The 20375-nt window shown below is 39.2% G+C and overlaps 1 protein-coding gene across 6 annotated transcripts; it reads left to right on the forward strand.

The window, feature by feature from the left end:
- The first annotated feature begins 1105 nt into the window (after positions 1-1105).
- On the forward strand, positions 1106-19801 carry RFC4 (replication factor C subunit 4). 6 transcript variants are annotated; one of them, XM_087933561.1, is made up of 12 exons: positions 1106-1172; positions 1329-1515; positions 3733-3885; positions 5054-5132; positions 7141-7220; positions 8980-9099; positions 10097-10240; positions 10956-11076; positions 12832-12957; positions 14860-14940; positions 18436-18552; positions 19603-19801. In XM_087933561.1, the coding sequence occupies exons 3-12, from the start codon at positions 3758-3760 to the stop codon at positions 19696-19698; spliced, it is 1092 nt and encodes a 363-aa protein (XP_087789687.1). In that variant the 5' UTR covers positions 1106-1172; positions 1329-1515; positions 3733-3757; the 3' UTR covers positions 19699-19801. The 6 variants fall into 6 exon arrangements, with proteins under 6 accessions (XP_087789687.1, XP_087789688.1, XP_026561484.1 ...); XM_087933562.1 differs by lacking the exon at positions 1329-1515 and having other exon boundaries at positions 1116-1172; XM_026705699.2 differs by lacking the exon at positions 1106-1172 and having other exon boundaries at positions 1231-1515.
- Positions 19802-20375: the final 574 nt, after the last annotated feature.

Consider the following 20375-nt stretch of genomic DNA (forward strand, 5'->3'; position numbering starts at 1 on the left):
GAGGGCAAACTCCACGGGGTGGCCAGATTGTATTATTGGTTTTCTGTAATCTCTTTTAGCTTTAAGATATTTGTTCTGTGGCAATCTCCTGTCTGTCCCTTTTGTAATTTATATTTTGTGTTTTTTGTCTGTTTGTTTTGCTTATTTGGTATGTCCTGTGTTTATAAGGGTTTTCTAAATTATCTTTTGTTTCCTTTTCCTATTTGTCTAGTTTTCTTAATTACTTAGGCTTTTGTCTATAGGGATTCTTTAATACTTTTTATTTGATTCCTTTTCCTATGTAAGTTTTTTTTCTGGCTGACCTGATGTTCCCCTTGGGCTTTTCCTGTTTTTTGTGACACTACTGCCTTCGTGAAATTCCCTTTACACACACACACACAATATGCATACACACACATACGTGTAAATATACACATATACACATATATAATATGAAAGATTGAGGGCAATAGCAGAAGGGGACGACAGAGAATGTGGTGGCTGGATGGAGTCACTGAAGCAGTCAGCATGAGCTTAAATGGATTCCAGAAGATGGTAGAGGACAGGAAGGCCTGGAGGAATGTTGTTTATGGAGTCGCGATGGGTCGGACACAACAACAAAACAAAAGATATACATAAAAACACATATATAAATTAGGGCATGTCAAGTTACAAAAGGCAAGGTTAACGGTATTCAAATTCATCATGCTGGATGTATAATAGCCATAAGGTCTTTATCTAATTTTTAATGTAATATATACAATATAAAACCAGTATAAAATCAATGTATCTTTGAGGAATATTTTGGAGTCAAAGTCATTTTGCATCCATTGGTCTTGGTAAATAAATGAATCGAGATTCTTTATTTACTAATAAATTAAATCAAGTGGTGCTTAAATGAGTATTAATTTATAATGTACAATTTCATACAAAGCTATAGCAGAGAGGCTTCCAGTGATATTGGGTTTGATTTATGACATGTGTGGGTGTATATGGTTATTGCATATATTTGTGCTAGTTTCCTTAGAAACTGCACATTTGAATTCTGACAGATATCCAATTAACGTCACACTTCTTGGGAATGGAGGAAGCCACAACCCGAAAGCCCAAGTACGCTTGCGCAACTGCGTTTTTCCTTTTCTTTTTTTTAGCGGGAAGCCTGACATCACTAATACAAGACGCCGGAGACGAAGGTGCGCTTGCGCAACTCTCACATATGACCTTTGCTGACTCGCACCTGTGTCTTAAGGGGAGGGGGGAGAGAGAGAGAGAGAGAGAGAGAGGGGAGCCGCAGTTCTCCACATGCGCACTACTTCTAGATTGTAAACGGGCTTGCTTTTTCCCCCTAGGTGACGTCAGTGCAGTAGATGAAATAATTCATGGCGTGATTCGTCACGCTACTTTCTGCTTTCGGTCCTGAGCACAGCGTGCGTTCTCTATGGTGCGCTAGCTCCCCTAGAGCGCCTCATATCCTTCCGGAGGTAGCCCCGCCTTTGGGGCGGGGGAATAAAGACTAGTTTTGGCGGGAATTGAAAGGTAAGGGGCGCGCTGAGGGGGAACATTTCGCAAGTGCTTCTCGGGAAGCGGCTGGGGATGATGGGACTCGGTCTTCTGTCTTCCCCGCGTGTATTTTAAACTAGAAAACGGGCCCATCGCTGTGGACTCGGCCGCTCTCTGTCTCTGGGCCTGTTTTTTTTTTGCGGTGGCTCTGCCCCCGTCCCGCCCCTTTTGTCCTTCCAGGGAAGTTGGGCGCCTCTGGAAGAAGGACTCGTTCACACGACACGATACACACGGGTTCAGGGTGCAACGGGAGGGATTTCTGCGAAGGCTTAATGGTGGGGAAGCTGGTTCACACAAGTGGTTAGAAGAAGAAGGCCACGAAGTGTTCAAGCCCGCTGGCCTGTTGTGTGAACAGGGCCTTTGACTGAGGGAAAGAATGAGAGAAGGAGCAATGGATGGAAACTGATCAAGGAGAGAGCCAACCTAGAACTCAGGAGAAGTTTTCTGACAGAACAATTAATCAGTGGAACAATTTGCCTCCAAAAGTTGTGGGTACTGGAAGTTTTAAAGAAGAGATTGGATTAGCATTTGTCTGAAATGGTGTAGGGTTCCCTGCCTGAGCAGGGGGTTGGACTAGAAGACCTCCAATGTCCCATCTAACGCTGTTATTCTATTCTAAGAAGACTGTTCTGTTAGGAGCCAGAACCAGAGACCAGAATGTCTGGAGATTCTCAGTCATCCAGGTCATGGTTGTCCCAAAGGTGCTTTTTTTCAAGAGCCACCTGGACTTTCTGTTTTTTCTTTGAAGATGTTTCGCTTCTCATCCAGAGCTGAAGAAGCTTTTTGGATGAGAAGTGAAATGTCTTCAAAAGAAAAACCAGAAAGTCAAATTGCCTTTTGAAAAAAAAAAAGCACCTTTGAGACAGGCCAGGATGAAGCCGGTAGCATCTTTTTTGACTTTTGTGAGCTGCCTGGGTGTACAGGTAGAGGTAATTGCCCCCAAATGACTTCATTTGGTCTGCTTTTACCCCCTGAAGTCTGTCTTCCTGGTGCAGATCTCAAGAGACCATTTTGGAAAAAGGACACTTCGACTGCATAAATGAGTGAGAGGTTGTTCAACTCACATAAGATTTCAGCTCGCTTCAACACAATGGATGTTTTAATGTGTTGTGATAGTTCTGGATAAGGTACTTCAGGTCTGTTTCACATGAAATCTGCATCTGTCAGCAATTTCTCTTTTCCCACTTCCTCATTTAAACCCTACATGAGTTTAGTCATTCCATCTGATGAAGTGAGTGAGCTGCAATTCCCACTCCCCGCCCCCAAACCCTCTGTTGTTTGTCAATAGCATTTGTTATTTGTCAGAAAAAGTGTTACCATATATTTTATTTTTGGCTACTATACACAAGAAGGTTTACCTGCTATATATTTGGATCAAATGAAAGCAAGCTGGTTGAATTACGGATGCCTTTAGGTTGATCTTTTGGGGTTCTATGTATTTTTCTTTAAATGTTCTCAGGTTAGTGTGTGATGGTAATTGGCTATTAAATGCATGGCTCTATTTAAATGTGTATTAGTATATAGTATTAGTATATTAGTATATGGCCACTTTTAAGACTATGCTGTGCTGGCTGGAGAATTCTGGGAGTTGAATCCACAAATCTTAAAGTTGCCAAGTTTGAAGATCTCTGGTATATAGAGTAGTAGTCTCTAATATCTGTTGCTGAATAATGAATGTGATTCCCCTAGACAGTTGTACTCACTGAGTAAAATGGAACTGTTGTGTTACAGGTGCAATTGTAATGCAGGTAGTCCTAGGCTTAAAAAACATTGGTTTAATAACCATTCGAAGTTACAACAGCCCTGAAAAAATGATTTATGACCAGTCCTCATACTTACAAATGTTACATCATCCCCATGATCATATGAAAATTTGGGAGATGAGCAACCAGTATATATGTATTATGATGGTTGCAGCATTCCAGGATCAGATGATCTCCATTTGCAAGCTTCCAACAAGCAAAGTCAATGGGGGAAGCTGGATTTGTTTAATGACTGATTTGTTTAACTGCAATGATTCTCAACAATTATAACAAAAGTTGTAAAATCAAGTGTGACTTATTTAAACAGTGCCTTGCTTTTAGCAGTGGAAATTCTGGTCCCAATTGTGTTTGGAAGTCGAAGACTACCTTTACTATAATTTTTCAAGACAAACAGTAACACAGGTTTCCTTTCCCGTTCCTCCCTCTACAGGTTGCTAGTGTGAAGAACAACCACAATGCAGGCATTTCTGAAAGGTCCAGTCTCTGCTAAACCTCTCTCTACGAAAGAACGGGGAGCTGCTGCAACTGCAGGAAGCAGTGGGGAGAGCAAGAAACTCAGACCCATTCCTTGGGTCGAAAAATAGTAAGAGGGTTGCTCTGGTTTGGAATCTGAGTAATGTAATTGCTGAGGATGAATGTACAGACTTGAACTGCTGGGGAATGAGGATATTTCAAATTAGCTTTTTGATTGTAACCACCAGATCTCTCTGCTTTTTCTGTCCTTGGTTGATCTTCTCCTTGATTGATCTTCTGCATTTAATTGGACTTACTTACATACTTACTGATAAATATATTCGTGCTAGTCCAAAGTAATTTCAGTCCATGTTTGTATTGTTAGGGGAATTTATTTATTAAATTTATATGCCGATCATCTCACCATCAAGCGATTCTAGATGGCTTACAAGATAAAAATGATATATAAAACCTTAGAACAAGAAATATTAACCTTAAAATTAACTAAGATAGCTAAGGAAGGAACTGATACACAGCGGAGTAGAGAGTCTACAATGATCCATTACAGTGCTTTTTGTGTATTTATTTCCAAAGTTCAACAGAAAATATAAGCCCTGAAACAGAGCCAGTTCAGTACAACGTTCTGTTTCACTTCATCACCTTTTTAAAAAAACATATTTAGACTTGTGCATTACTTCAGTGATTGCCTGAAATGACACTACCATATGTGCTCACTGGACCATCTAAGGAGATTGGAAAAGATTATATGGAAGCTCAGTCAGTATTGAAATTAATCCTTTATCTGATGATATGGAGACTAACCCAGCCTCCCCATGAGCCAGCATTTTGCTGATACCTGTTTTTTTTTACAGTGTGACGGATAAATGATACGATTATGTGTAATGACTGTTATTATAACACAATAGCTATATATTTGTATAATTTTAATTTTTTTTTCTTTGAATAATTTATCTTTGATTGCCTTCATCTTATTAAGATAATTAATGGTTGGAATTTAGATCCTGTTATTGTGGCAGCTACATGCTCAGACTTCTAAGCAATAAAAGATGTGGAAAGCTCTTTGATATAAAGAATAACAGAATTGGAAGGGACATTGGAGATCTTCTAGTCTAACCCCTTGTTCAAGCAGGAGATCCAATACCATTTCAGACAAATGGCTGTCCAATCTCTTCTTGAAAACCTCCAGGGATGGAGCAATGAAGATAACTAATCATAATATTCATTTTGATTTTTAAAGAGTACAGCATTTAATGCAGCGTTCATTTTTAAATATCTAGCCGTCCAAAATGTATGGATGAAGTTGCATTTCAAGAGGAAGTTGTGGCAGTTCTGAAAAAATCCTTACAGGGAGTTGATGTGAGTGCTGTAGTTATTAAAATTATTATTTCTTGTGGAAATTAAATGAGGATTGGAAAAATTTGTACTATTGCCAGCTCTTATTGTTTTGTCAAAATCAAGTATACCCTTAACGGTTGAAAGATGCTTATTGTGAATAAAGGAGTCAGCTTCCTGAATATTAAAGCAGCAGTATCTAGTTTTTATCATAGTAACACTGCAATTGATATTGCATGTGCCATTGATAGTACAGGTAGTCCTTGACTTACGACCACAATGGAACTCAAAATTTCTGTTGCTAAGCAAGGTAGTTGTTAAGTAAGTTTTGCTCCATCTTATGAACTTTCTTACCACAGTTATTAAGTGAGTCACTGCAGTTGTTACGTTAGTAACACAGTTGTGAAGTGACTGGCTTTCCCTTTGACTTTGTTTGTCAGAAGGTCACAAAAGGGGACCACATGACTCTGGGACACTGCAACTGTTGTAGATATGTGTCTGAATTTTGATCATGTGACCATGGGGATGCTACAACAGTTGTAAGTACGAAAAATGGTCTTAACTCACTTTTTCCAATGCTGTTGTAGCTTTGGTCACTAAACGAACACTTGTAAGTCAAGGACTACTGTACTTTTTAAAAGCTTGGTTTACATATTGGGTTTTCATATTGCAAGATATAAAAATTTGCAGCAGCTAAACATTTTTAAATATACATTGTAATCTACTTTAATAGAATGGATTATAGCTTCAGCTGTTAATGATGTCTTATGTCCCTCTTTATGGTTTTTAATAGTTCTTTACATAGCAGCTTAGGAAAATAATTATAAATTATATATATCAACATTTTTAAAAAATGCTGTTGCTTCTCTTGAATTTGACTCCTTGTATAATGTAAGCTGACTGGCTGGTCTTTTTTAAGCCTGCTTCTTGGATACTTATAAAATTGGATTTAAATATTACCACATTTGCCGGCTAAATAGGAAAACATTCATTCATTTATAATTAGATTTCATTTTTTATTTTTCTTGTAACTAATCAAATAATATTTAGGAAGATTCATTATTTGAAAATTAAGCCTTATTGGCTGAGATTAAAAAAAACAACTAAACAACTTGTTCTGCATGTTGAAGGATTTCTGGTTCCAGTATCTTCTACAAAATACTAAGGCACCAGGGACTGGTTCTGTGGAGAGAATTTTTCCATGGACCGGGGTGGGGGGGAGTGGGGCATGGTTTTGTGTGAAGGCTGCATCCTGTGGATGGGGCTTTGCTTGTTTGTATGCCCTGGTTTCTGGCATGCTGCAAACTGTTGCCGGTCCATGGACCAGGGGTTGGGGACCCCTGTATTAAGATGGGGTTTTTTTTGTCTTTTTTGTTAACATGGTGAGGTTTTGAAAGGTCCTCTTGATACAATATAGATAGTGTAGGTGTGTGTTTAGTGGTCTTTCTTTGAGCAGATACGCTCACAGAACGTGCACCTACACTATATTTGAGTCTTCACCATCGTCTTGAATGCCTTGCTTTCAATATTCAGACATGTTTGAATAACTGCACCTCTATTTTGTTGGATGTGCTTTCTATGTAGTTTCCACAGTTCTAACATAGTTTTACGATATATTTACAGTGAATTTTGATTTGTTAATTTCCATGTATTTCTAACCTTTTCTGAATCGAATTAAACTGCCTGCAGGTACATTAATTTCATTGTTGGAAAGAATAAAATACCCTAGATGGGTCACTTAAACAGCCCTGTTTAAAACACGGCTATTCATTCTGCAATTCTTTTATACATTTCCCTGGAATTAAGTTTTGTCGAACCCACTGGGCCTTTCTTTTCAGTAAGGTTAGAACATAGCTTGTTGGGGAATAAAGAATGTGCGAGGCTGTGAATGAGTAGTAGATATAGCAACAGCATTGTGGAGATTTTTTTTCTTTCTAATGTTTTTTTCTTACACTTCTTGTGGTTGTTTGAAAAATAGGAAAATAGGTATTTACTAAATATATTATATTCTTTAAATTTCTTTCTGCTACAGCTTCCCAACCTCTTGTTCTACGGCCCTCCTGGAACTGGGAAAACATCTACTATTTTGGCAGCAGCTAGAGAACTCTTTGGGTAATATGAAGTTCAGTGAAATTGAATTTGAGTCTATCCATGTATTGTTCTACTTGTTAATGTTTCTGGCATGCACTTCTTGAAATTTTAAAACACATTAAGAATGGATCCTGATCAGAATAAAGAATAAAGTAGATTCTGTATATTTGTAAGGCTGATTGTTGGCTAGCTGAAGAATGAAAAATTCCTAAATGTGGACATGGATGCAAATACAATACCTAGGACAGCGATAGGAAAGCTACGGCACATTATTCTGGATTCCAGTATCATCAATCCCAACCTATGTGACAAATGTCCAGGGGAAATGGGAGATGTAGTCCAAAATAGGTTCGTCTGTCCTGTTTCAGGTACAGACAAGGAAGTGTGAATTCGATAGGTGAGACTAAATGCAATGCTGCAAGTTACAGTAGTGGGCAGATTTGGAATTTTGAGGCCCTATTTTAGCACCCTTGTGAAGTAACTGCCTTGTTGGACATAGGGAATTCTGCTTTTATCAGGAAGCAGAATGATCAGATTGCTTCTCACCAGCTTCTCTAGTCCACCAGGATGATCTCTATCACCTCCATCTTTTTTCCTAGGGCACATTTCCCAAAAAACATCCCTGTTTTATTTTCTAAATCTCACAAAGACTGTATGGATTCCCAAAGCATTGTCAGAAATTCAGATTAGGCTTGAGTTTGATCCTTTATTTGGGGAACAATGGCTCCCCTGCGTATTATTTTCATTAAAGATTCCAAATAACTAATAAAATCAGGGGAGCATCAAGACTGTTGTCTACAGAGCCCTTGGTTATCCCTAGGCATTAAGTTGGCTCAGAAGTAACCCAAAACTACAGGGTGTCCTCAGCTTATGACCACAGTTGAGCGCAAGATTTTTGTTGCTAAGTGAGACATTGGTTGAGTTTTGCCCCCTTTTACAACCTTTCCTGCCACAGTTGTTAAGTGAATCTGGCTTCCCTATTGACTTTGCTTCTCAGAAGGTCACAAAAGGGGCTCACATGACTCCCAGGACACTGCAGGACACTCTCAGACAGATGTTCAAACTAGATTTGGCGTTTTTATCCACCTACCGAATCCTTCCCAATGACCTGAGATAGGCCGATGTGGATGTTTCATGGTGTTAAAGGTATCATCACAGGATCTAAGCTGTTGTGAGTAGAATTGCCTTTTGTAATTGATTGATGGTGATTTTGTCAATGCCGATGGTGTTCAAGTCATGCTCCAGATGTTTTGGGGATTGCACCCAGGGTGCCTATTACTATTGGTACGTCCTTTGCTTTCTTTTGCCACATTCTATTTCTATTTGCAGGTCTTCGTATTTTGTTATCTTCTTTTTTTTCTATTCTGCTTTCTCCAGGTACTGCCACATCCACTATCCAGGTGTTTTTTTCTTTCCTATGGACAGTTGGAATGTTATGTGGCAGGTACCTGTCTCTCTGAATTCTAAAGTCCCAGAGCAATTTAGCTTCTTCATTTTCTATTAGTTACTCTATTTTATTATTATTATAGCATGCAGTAACGAATCTTGAAACTCAGATTCTCTCTCTTTCCCCTAAAGAGAATAAAAATGGGACAATCTTCACTTCACATTTTTTCTTCATTCCCTCCTCTCTATTCAGCCTAAATTGATATTTAACTAAAAGCTGTATCCCTGTACTCTTCTACAGACAAGGTACAATAGCAGTTGACTTTATAAAAATTCAAAAGTTCTGCCTAAGATGTTTATTAAAAAGTGTGTATATTTCTTTTGTTATGAACAGTCCTGAATTGTTCCGGCAGAGAGTCCTTGAATTAAATGCATCTGATGAACGTGGAATACAAGTCATTCGAGAGAAAGTCAAGACTTTTGCCCAGTTAACAGTATCGGGAAATCGTTCAGAGTAAGCTCTCTCGGATAGTATTTCTCTCTGTTTCAGGTTAACATGAGTTGCTTTTTTAATGCTAAAATAAACTACGAGTCAGCACTGCACTATGAGGCTCTGAGATGATGCCTTAGTGAGTCATCCAAACTTTACTATAATCTGAGGGGAATTTATCATTCGCCAACTGTACTTACCTTTGCTAGAGTCTCCGATAGAACATGTGTAGGCACCGAAATGAAATGTAATATATTAAGATACTTAAATTGGTTCCTCCATTTAATTAAACTAGCAGCTTCAACTATCCCTTTGAGTAACTTCTCTCTCCATTGATCAGATTATGATAAGAAATAGATTAATGTATCAATGCTCCTTTAAATATTCTGTAGACAGAAATGAAAGATATAAGCCATATGGAGCTCATGTATTGAAAAATTTAAAGCAGAGTTTAGGAAAAGCATGAGTTGATTTGGCCTGTTTTTTTTCTGCCTGTTTTTTTCCCCTTTTTTTCCTGGGATTTACGGACAAATAACTACTTTAGCTAAAATCACATTCTTTTGGATTCTTAAATCCCTCTCTAAAATTGGGGTGGGGTGGGGAATCCAAGGGTTTTAAAGCTGAAATTAACGCCTTAAGCTTCTGTAAAGCTCAACGATCAGTTGTTGCCCTTAAACCTAACTCCTAAAAGGCCTTGCTAACTATGGACAAATTTGGGGAAATCACAAAAAACCTTCAGTGTGTGAATACCAACACTTTCCATAAAGGAATCCATGGGAAATAAGTCTAGCAGAAAATAATGTGGCTTGTTGAATAACAGTGAGACAGTCCCATGTAGTGCAACAGAATTTAGTTAAAGTTGGGTAACAGAATGGGGAAAGTTCCAATTTAGAATTTTTCTCACTGTAGATTTTGAATGGTATGCAAGATTTGCACCAGAATTTGTTCACCAGTAGATTATTGAAAGCAGTGCTAGCACCATAAATGGCTCACACGTGCTTTTGTGATTGTTTGTGTTTAGCGGCAAACCATGTCCACCTTTTAAGATCATAATCCTGGATGAGGCAGATTCTATGACCTCGGCAGCTCAAGCAGCTTTAAGGCGCACCATGGAGAAGGAATCTAAGACTACACGATTCTGCCTTATCTGTAATTACATTAGCCGGTGCGTATGAACTACAGCGTGCATTTGTATTTATTTACTCTTATGAAAAATGCATTAGGTCAATACGCCTTTGTATATACCTCCACTCTCCTCTTGGTAACATCGTGGGCATATTGCTGAGATTTTCTGGGGAATGTTATATATGTTTTTATAACTCAGCCTTTTTTGGGGTGTGGGGGGGTATTTTCAGCTTCCAACTCTAGCGTCAGCCCTGGGATTTCCTGGTGTTATCCTATCCAGATAATAACCAAGTCTGACCACGCATAAATTCTGAGTCTATATTTGGTTAGCTTTGTTTGGTAAAATATCTGTCTAAGAAATCAAAGAATGTATTTGACTTTTAAAGATAATTATGTTCTATTTATGGAGAAAAATGTGTATGATAGTACAATGCTAATATGTGAAAATGTATATCCTGCCAACCTAGCAGTTTGAGAACAAGCAAATGTAAGTAGATAAATAGGTACCCCTTTGGTAGGAAAATAAACAGTGTTCTGTGCGCCTTTGGTATACTGCCATGCTGGCCACACAACCATAATAAATATCTTTGGGCAATGCTGGCTCCCTTGACTAAGAAACAGATGAACACCAGACACCACTGAACAGGAAACTTTTACCTTCATATGCTGTGGAAAGAAACTATGTTGCAAGAAAATAAGAACAGAAAGTGTTCTGTTTCCTCTGGTTACTGAGTTTCTCTTCCTGTCTTTGATAGAATCATTGAACCAATTACATCTCGATGCTCCAAATTTCGTTTCAAGCCACTTTCCGACAAAATCCAACATCAGAGACTTCTAGATATTGCTCAAAAGGAAAATGTGATGATCAGCAATGAGGTAACCTGTCAATTAACTATAAAATTATTTGTCACAATATTGTGAACAAAAGGTTTACAATGCTTCAATGTTTTTTTTTTGCCTGTAAAAGAGGTAACATTTGTGAATGGAATTCCATGTCTCCTCCCCCTGAAGGTTTCTGCACACAGCTTAGTTCTGTAGCACAGAATTGGAAAATCTGCTTGGACAGGGGAAAAGAAACCTCTACTCTGTTAAATACAGCCTATAAAGTTTAATTGTGTGTTCCTTCATTTGAGAGCCTGAGACAGGATTATGTCTTTTGTAAGGAATAGAGGTAGATTAGACTTAGAGCAGTCCTCCCAAAATTGTATTTCTAATTTTATTGATATTAACTCCAAATTGCCAGGATTGGGAAGATGAACTTAAATGTAATACTAGGAGATTGTACATAAATAGTCCTACAATTTGGACCTTGCATTCCAATCATCAAAGTTCAATAGAAGTTTCACATGTCTCCAAAAGAAAAGCATAATGCATGCTAATGTGGATTGAAGTGCCTACGGCTCACTACGAATGAAACCTTTCTTTCTTTCTTTCCTTCTTTCCTTCCTTCCTTCCTTCCCCTCCCCTCCCTTTCCCACATAAAAACAACAAATATACAATCCAGATTAAAAACAGCGATAAACTGATGAAAAATCCAGTCAAACAAACACATCACATACCCAAAAAAGGGACTCCAACCACTTAGGCCAAAGCCTGGGACATCAGCCAAGTCTTTTAAAGCCCACCAGAATGCCATCAGGGTGATAAGCACCTGGATCTCAGACAGACCTCCCTTCAGTGGGCAAACACTGAGTCAGAGAAGGCACCCTTTCAGGATTGTTTCTCAAAGGAATCTGGAGCATGCCAACTGTTGGAATCAACCAGGCAGGCTGACATCACAGGAAATAGGCAATTCCTAAAGTAACCAGCCCCTATTCCATGTAGGACTTGTATAGGTCATAACCAGCACTTAGAATTGCACCTAGGAGCAAACCAGGCAGTCACAGTGCATCTCACAAAGAAGAAGTATCACATGGGCAGACTGAAATATGTCCATCACTGCCTATGTGGCTTCATTCTAGGCCTGATTGAAGCTTCCAGGTGATCTTGAAGCACAGCCCCCTGCAGAGTGCATTGCAATAATCAAGCGGTTGACCAGGGCACAAGTGACTGTCTGAAGGGTCTCTTGATTTAGGAAAGGACAACATAAGCGTACCAAATGAAGCTGGGCAAAGGCCTTCCCCAGCATAGCTGTCCCCTGCTGATTGAGCGGGAGCTGAGAGTGTGGGAAGGCTCCTGAAGTGTGCATCACTTTCGAATGTGGGTTTGTTTTGCAATCCAAAGTTAAAGATAGAATATCCCCAAATCTAGATGGCCCAAACTTCCACAGTCACTCAGTCTTGGTAGGATTAAGTTGATGGTTCCTCCTCCACCAAACCTGCACAGCCTCCAGACAACTTTAACAGTCCCACCTGACGGACTGAAACTATCCCCAAAGGAAGGAAAACCTCCCCAAAATCTTGCTTTATTCCTAACACCTGGCCTTTTGAGCATGACTGGCAATTTCAAAAGCCGTTAGAGCTCAAGGAGAATAACCATGGGAGCTCCGCTTCCATCCTGGTTCCACCACAGGCTATTAACAAGCTGCAAATTTAGTGCAAGATGATAAAAAGGGTCCTTTGCAAAACGGTATTCGTTGTTTTCGTTTTCTGCATGCAATTTCTTTTGTGTTTCTTCTGTCTTAAATAAAAGGCAATCGATTACCTTGTTCACGTGGCAGAAGGAGATTTGAGGAAAGCAATCACGCTTCTTCAGAGTGCTACACGACTGACAGGCGGAATAGAAGTGTCAGAGAAAATTGTTATTGAAATTGCAGGGGTAAGCCTTGTTTTGAGACGACATATTTGCTGTCGTAAAAAGTGATGATTCAAAATTGTGATTTTTTTTTTTTTTCATTAAAGACATAGCTTCAAAAGTTGCACACATATTTTTAAAGACCTGCCTAGAATAATGCTCTGAGAGTTTGGTGTGGCAGAGAAAACATTTTTTCTTCCTATAATTTGTATCAAGAATTTTAACTATAGTTGTAAAAATGTGAACTAAACTTAGAGAAAAAGAAGAGAATAGGAAAAAATGCAAGAGAGAAGAATATAGAATAAAGAAAAAGAAAAATACATAAATGATTTCCTGCTTTTAATAGGAATAAATATTGAATATTCTTTTATTTGAAACAGGCTTAATCCTTAATTCAGTCAAATATTAGGATTGGATTTCTCTTCAGTTCTTCTTTGCCTTATCACATCGATTTCTTCAAGGCTTTAAAAAATCTCTTTGATAGATCTATCAAAAAAAATCATTTTCTAGGTCATTCTTTTGATTTATCACTTGCATTTCCCATTTAATGTTTATTGCTTCAAGACGGCTCTTTTTTTTATTTCCAGTAATGTGGATATAGAGAAAATTGCTTAGGGTGTATGGCGATCAGTATGGTGTGAATGCAGGGCAGGTGCACTGGGGCGAGGCTTCGGTTGCTGATACTGGAGGGGGTGCCAAGGGCTGCAGGCTGTGGGTGGCTGCTGCCAGCTACAGAAGACTTACCAGAGTGACTTGCAATCTTCCCTGCCAGCTTCCCCATTGATTTTGTTTGTGGCAGGAAAGCTTGCAATTGGTGATTACTTACCATGTGACACTTTCAGCTGTCATAATTGTGAGGCAGTTGCCTGATCACAATTACACGACTGTAAGGGTGCCAGGATAGCCAGAAATTCAAGGACCAGTTGTGAGCACCACTTGTTCAGCATCATTGTAACAGAATAGCAATAGCACTTAGACTTATATATCGCTTCACGGTGCTTTACAGCCCTCTCTAAGCAGTTTATAGACTCAGCCTATTGTCCCCGACAATTTGGGTCCTCATTTAACCGACCTCAGAAGGATGGAAGGCTGAGTCAGTCTTGAGCTGGTCAAGATCTAACTCAGCAGAATTACCCTGCAATGCTGCATTCTAATCGCTGTGCCACCACGGTTCGAATGTGCTGGTCATTTTTTTTCAACTGAGGAATACCTGTATAGCAAGGGTGTCAAACTCTCGGTGTCATGTGACATATCACGCCTTTTCCCCCCTTTGCTAAGCCGGACGTGGGCGTGGCCAGCGCATGATGTATTTGGGCCATAGGCCGCAAGCTTAACAACCCTGCTGTATAGGAATGATCTTGATAGGCTGAAGATGAAATGGAATAAATGTTACAAATATTGGCGTAGTGCAAGCTAGATGATGCAGGGTCAAGTATGGCTATGTGATGAATGTATGTGAATTGAATACAAATGTGAGTAACCAAGTACAGAAGGCAGGGTCGGATAAAGTGGTCTGTGGGTATGCTGGGAGCAAGGATGAAGAATAAAAAAATATGGATAGATATAATGAATGGTTTGGTATAAAGCAGATTTAACCATGATTTCCTTTTCTTTCTCTCTTAGCTCATGCCTTTACTTTCTTTGTCTTGCTGTTACTTCTTTCCCACTTCTGCCTAACATTGCTTACCCTAAAAGGGAATAGGGTGATGGACATGTATGTATGCAAAGTCAAGAATGCTGCTGCATTTCTCATTTTTGGAAAAACCTGGGCTGAAAAGACTATATACTGCTTGTGACCTAAGGGTTTTTGCCTGTCTATCTGTATTTTCTTATAGTCATGGTGATTTATACCTAAAAAGAAAAGGGTTTGTGTAATAGGAGATGGACAGTGTATCTATGCTCTATTTCTACGACTTTACATTCTAGGTTGTCCCCAAAGAAATATTGGATGGACTGCTGAGTGCCTGTCAGAGTGGCTCTTTTGAAAAGCTGGAAGCTGTAACAAAGGTGTGTTCCTTAAGATTTGAATGAGACATATAGCAAGTAGGATTTTGTATTATAGGACGCTCTTTTCTATGCTGGTAGGCGGTACATGTACAATTGCGCAACCACACTGAAACTAAAAACTGCCTGCCTTTAAGCTAATCTTGTGTCAGTGTAACACGAACTGCCTGACATTTATTTGACTTATGACCTTAGGTAGAAAAGTGCCCCTAAGAGGAGAAGTAAACTCCCTAGAGTTAATTAACTGTCTAGCTCATTTTGTACAGTAAGGTAATGTTATTTTCAGCTAATTTAATGTTCAGCTTCAGTATATCTTTTTGAACAAGTAAAGGTGGTGGGCACGAAAAGTACATGAAAACTGGGGCACTTTATGTGTTGTGCTCCATGTTTCCCACTCTTACATATTTCTACTTTAAGGAGCTATGATAAAACAAAAATAGGTGTCTCTATTTTCTCTTTCTCTCAGAGCTAGCTGATCTTTTGGCTTTGTATGTGTCTCTGTAACCAAGATTGGCTTGGGACTTTTTTTCCCCTCTGTGTAAAATGTACGTGTGAGTGAATTGTTAGGTGAGTCATAAGGTTATAAACAACTTTAGAACGAGAGGGGAAACTGCTTGGGAGTATGTGTATTATGTGTACTGTACATGTAGCCCCATCAGTCTCCTAAACCAAATTGGCCTTTTCCAGGATTGGGCTCCAGCAGCTGTGCTGGCTGGATAATTCTGGAAATTAAAGTCCACAAGTCTTAAAGTTGCCAAGCTTGGGGAGCTCTGTGCTATAGAGTTTCTGGCAAATGTTAATCCAGTCTCCCCACATGCTCCAAATTCTCTTTGGAAGAAAAGCACAGCATAGCCCTGGTGTGCCTGGTATGAGTAGAAGGGGTTTTTTTTTTGCCTGTATCGGGGTACAGATAGTCCTCGACTTAGAACCATTTGTTTAGTGACCATTAAGTTACAACAGCACTGAAAAAATGACTTACAGCTGTTTCTCATACTTACAACCATTGCAGCCCATGACTGCTGCAGCTTCCCTGTGGTCGCATGATCCAAATTCATACGCTTGGCAACTGACCCATATTTATGATGGTTGCAGTGTCATGTAATCACCTTTGGTGACCTTCTGACAAGCAAAGTCAATGGGGAAGCCAGATTCACTTAACAACCGGGTCATTGACTTTACAACTACACTTAACAGCTGTAACAAGAGTGGTCGTAAAATGGATCAAAACCCACTTAATAGCTGCCTCTTAGCAATTTTGGCCCAACCGTGGTCATAAGCCAAAGACTACCTGTGTTCTGTAATCATTACTAGTTTGGGTAAGTAAGTAGTGTTGTGCTCTTCAGAATGTGGTATTTAGCAATCAGGGTTGAAAGCTCTCAATCAGTCAGGCATATATTTAGTTTCTCGGACAAATCTGTTCTGTGTTCATCCATTTACTATATTGTGAAATGGGATTTTGGAATAGAAACCTATGTTCAAAGAGGTAGCATTGCATTTTGGAGATTCATCTCTGCCTTGGACCCATATTTACGGAATGTTTTTTTTTTTTATAAAGCTTCAGGAATTTGTTTTCCGAGAAATGGGTAGTTGTGACAGGTGGTATGTTTTACAACACACATTTTATGAATGAGCAAACATAACCCCCCATTGCAGTGCCTCTGTTAGCTTTATTGCGTATTCAAAATTTGATATAAAATCCACCGGCTCAAAATAGCTGTGTAGCTCATGTAGGTCGAAGGGAGGAGGAAGAGAAATGATTTTCACTAAGCAGGTATTTTCTGAGACGGTGCAGATAAGATTACTGCTTTGAACAAGAATTTGTGAATTTTCCTCCCCAAAGCAGATTTTATATTCTTATGGGAGCAATTTAGTTTCCATATATGGTTGGAAGTCTTGACACCCCCCTCCCTCTTTGCATCATTGTTGTCTCAGATTCTGTAATTATGTTGGCAGTGGTAGCAGTTTTTCACACTCTGTAAGAATAAGCAGTGAGCTGCCTTGGAGCTAAGCAAATTCATCACTAGAATAAATTGTTCCTCTGTTTGCAGGAGCAATCCCTCAGGCTCTGCAGGAACATTGAGGAAGATTTAAATTCCACTTTAAAAATAGATAAAAAGTGTCCATATTCCTGCTTGTCTGCAGATTGTTAAACTGAAAGGGAAAAGCTTCCCTGTAGAGTCTCCTTTAACAGTTAATGTTACAAGATTGGTACCTTCTTAGTACTTTGTTCACAGAGCAGTGCCAGAGACACCTTCACGCCTGTCTATTCCTGCCAAGTAAGCTTCCGGTCAACTCAGATGTTACTAATCCAATTATCTGATTTATTCTTAAATATTCTTATTAAACAATAGTGCAATGGTAGTGTTGAACAATATAAAATCATTTCCCATTGTTGGGACCATCAAATAACCCAGTGGAATGTTTGCTGCTCTATTTTAAAAGCAAACTTGGTAAAACTGTCATTACCGTTTAATTTGTTACTTCTGGGTGCCCTAGGCTTGTGATTTGTTGCTTCTGCTTTGGGTGGATGCCAGAAGAGGCGGCCACACTGGCTAGAAAGCTTTGTTTTCCCCCCAAAAGACTGACTCTGGCTTCAGTGGGATGAGCGAGGCACACTGGCAAAGGTGGATCTCTTTAGGGGGAAAGAATGCAGAAGAATGACCACTGACTGGGTCTTCTTGGGGCAGAGTAGAACTTTGCTATCTCTAACCCTGGATTATGGGGATGCTGGCATGGCTTGGCTCTTCCTGGAATGCAGACAGGTAAGCGGCACCCTGCTGAGTTGAGCTCTCAGTTGACTTGGTAAAACCAGCATGGAGATGCAACATTCCATTAGCACAAGAAGGAATCAAGTTGGCATTTAGGATCTTGAGGGCTGAGTAAATGAATAAAATCCCAAGTATTGACCGCCTTGCCACCTCAAATGATCTCTGGGAGGCAGAGAGTTTAATGAAATGATCTATTTCACTGGCTGTTGCTCAGTTTCAACTTCTGTATAATGTTCATTTGTAATATTTCAATCAGGTCCACGGGCAGCTTTATCTTAGTAAGGAATTAATAATTGAACTTAGTATCTTCTGGATTTATACTATATAGGACCATCAATTAGCACCCAGATGAGAATAGATTAACATCAAGTAAACAATATCCCAGTCAGGGAACTGCCAAACAAGCCAACAATAAACAGCCAAATTGCAACAAACAAACCCTAACCAAAGAACCACCACCACCACTCCTATCAACATTGACAGGAATATAAACTGAGAGCAAACCTCACTTCTTACTAGCACTGATGATCTGACTCCGTTTGGGTAATGAAAAGTTTGCAAGAAAACAACCAAGCTCAGAGACCATCAAGGACCGCCTCACTATATAGGACCGGAAGTATTTTCACTAGGTTTTAAACCAATAATATTAAACTATTTAATCTTAAATCAATACTAACATCCAGCTGTTTTAATACTAGTCCTTATTTGTTCTTCTCTGACTTGCCTATAGAATGTGATCAGTGAAGGCTATGCAGCTACTCAACTGATAAATCAGCTTCATGATATCATCGTTGACAAAGAAGACCTCAACGACAAGCAAAAATCTGTAATTGTAGAGAAATTTGCTGTAAGTACTTGCATTCAAGCTCTATCAGAGGCTAATGAAATACGTGGTTGAAAATGAATATGAAACTTGTGGGACTTGTGGGAAGTTGTATTTTAGAAGTCACACACATTAAGACAGATGGATGTTTTCTAAGTGTGATATATAAATAAAAGTAAATAGAATCATAAAGAATCAGTATGGTAAAGTTTCACAAATTGTTCTGTGGTGGGTGGTTGCAACTTCACCAATTTTCCTGTGCTCCCTTTTTTTCTACTTGGTAGTCACAAGATCAAAAAAAATATTGAGAAGTATAATGTATCTATGCATTTAGACAAATATATAAGTTAATATTCTTGCATAGAAAGGTGAAATGAAAGATAGTAGAAAGTTCATCCATCTTCTGCCTGGTGTCTCCAGATGCAATGGGCCATTTCCATGTCAGAATGGGACAAGTCTTCACGGTCAACTTTCTATGGCCAATTTGCCACAGCCAACTTACGGTCTGACAACTCGCTGTGGGACAATTCGACAATTCAATATTTAAAATAATTTTTTCAAATATTTTAATTTTTGTCATTCATTTTATTTTGTCCTTTGGCATCTTTACTGATTCTAGTTGGTTATTTTTTCAATATTAGTGTAACCCTTGTTCTGTGGTGAGCTGACAGTGGCGAGTTGTTTTAGACCCTTCCATGTTAGCTGGAAATTTTAGTAGGTATAATATAACCTAACCAAATCTGGAGGGTATAAATTGGAAAAGGCTGGGCTGGCAGATTTTTCTGTGCTAGCAACTAAAAGAACAATTGCCTGATAAATGGCTAAAAATGTTTCAGTAGTTTTCAGATTTGGTATGTTACAAGGTTGCTGAATGAGTAGTTGTTAAATAAGGACTTCCTGTATATTAATGAATATTAGACAGGCAGTTTAATTTCATTCTCCCTTAGAATAAAAAAAGTTTGATGCATATTTTGCAAAGGAACAGGAAATGTATCTATTTTTTTTTTTTGCTTGATGCCAAGTATGATTGTTACCAAACTTGGCAAATCTTGAATATTTTCTTTTGTTTTGCAGGAAGCAGACAAGTGCTTGGCAGATGGTTCTGATGAGTTCTTGCAGCTGATCAGTGTCTGTGCAGTCATGATGCAGCAGCTAATTCAGAATAGCTAACTGTAGGGGACAAGTGGCCTTTTGATGGCTATTACAGACCTTTTCTCCGCGGTTTTGGCACACTGTTTGCAAACTGTTCTGTAAATATAGACTTTGCTATGAATTTTCATCGTTTCACTTTCATTTCCACTTTTTTGGTTCAGGTCCAAGCTACTGAGGGAAGGAAGAATCAAAGCTTTTTTCTGCTGTACATACATGCATTATACAAGCCTCCTTGTGATCACGGTGTTCACATAGTATGTTAAAACAAGGGTCCCCAAGCTATGTGCTGCAGCCCACTAACCAGGCCGTGTCCTATTTGCAACTGGGCCGGTGTGTACACGTAGCCCAACTCACACAAGCGGCAGGTGCTGGTGTGAGTGGTCGGCATGCGAATCTGCCGCTCATACAAATGAAGATATGCGCCTCACACAACCATCCCCTCTTCTCCACCCCCCCCTCACGCCAGGCTTCCAACCCAGAAAGGTTGGGGAATTCTGTGTTAAAATAGAAGCTATGGTTAGAGATCTTATTATTACAATAGTGACTAAATAGTGACTAATAGTGACTTGATATAGTGACTAAAGGCATTAGCCTAGATTAACCTGGGAGACTCTGAATTCTAGTCCCACCTTAGGCACAAAGCCAGCTGAGTGACTTTGGGCCAGTCACACACACACACACACACACACACACAC

This window comes from Pseudonaja textilis, chromosome 4, assembly GCF_049901715.1.
Source record: "Pseudonaja textilis isolate UNSWEBS1 chromosome 4, rPseTex1.2, whole genome shotgun sequence".
NCBI classification, from domain to species: domain Eukaryota; kingdom Metazoa; phylum Chordata; class Lepidosauria; order Squamata; family Elapidae; genus Pseudonaja; species Pseudonaja textilis.

What these genes read in the sequence shown, in the direction of transcription:
- RFC4 (XM_087933561.1), top strand. Translation starts at nt 3,758, where the DNA reads ATGCAGGCATTTCTGAAAGGTCCAGTCTCTGCTAAACCTCTCTCTACG. An exon ending in AATCCTTACAGGGAGTTGAT is followed by an intron (nt 5,133 to 7,140) that starts GTGAGTGCTGTA and finishes TTTCTGCTACAG; the next exon opens with CTTCCCAACCTCTTGTTCTA. An exon ending in ATCTGTAATTACATTAGCCG is followed by an intron (nt 10,241 to 10,955) that starts GTGCGTATGAAC and finishes TGTCTTTGATAG; the next exon opens with AATCATTGAACCAATTACAT.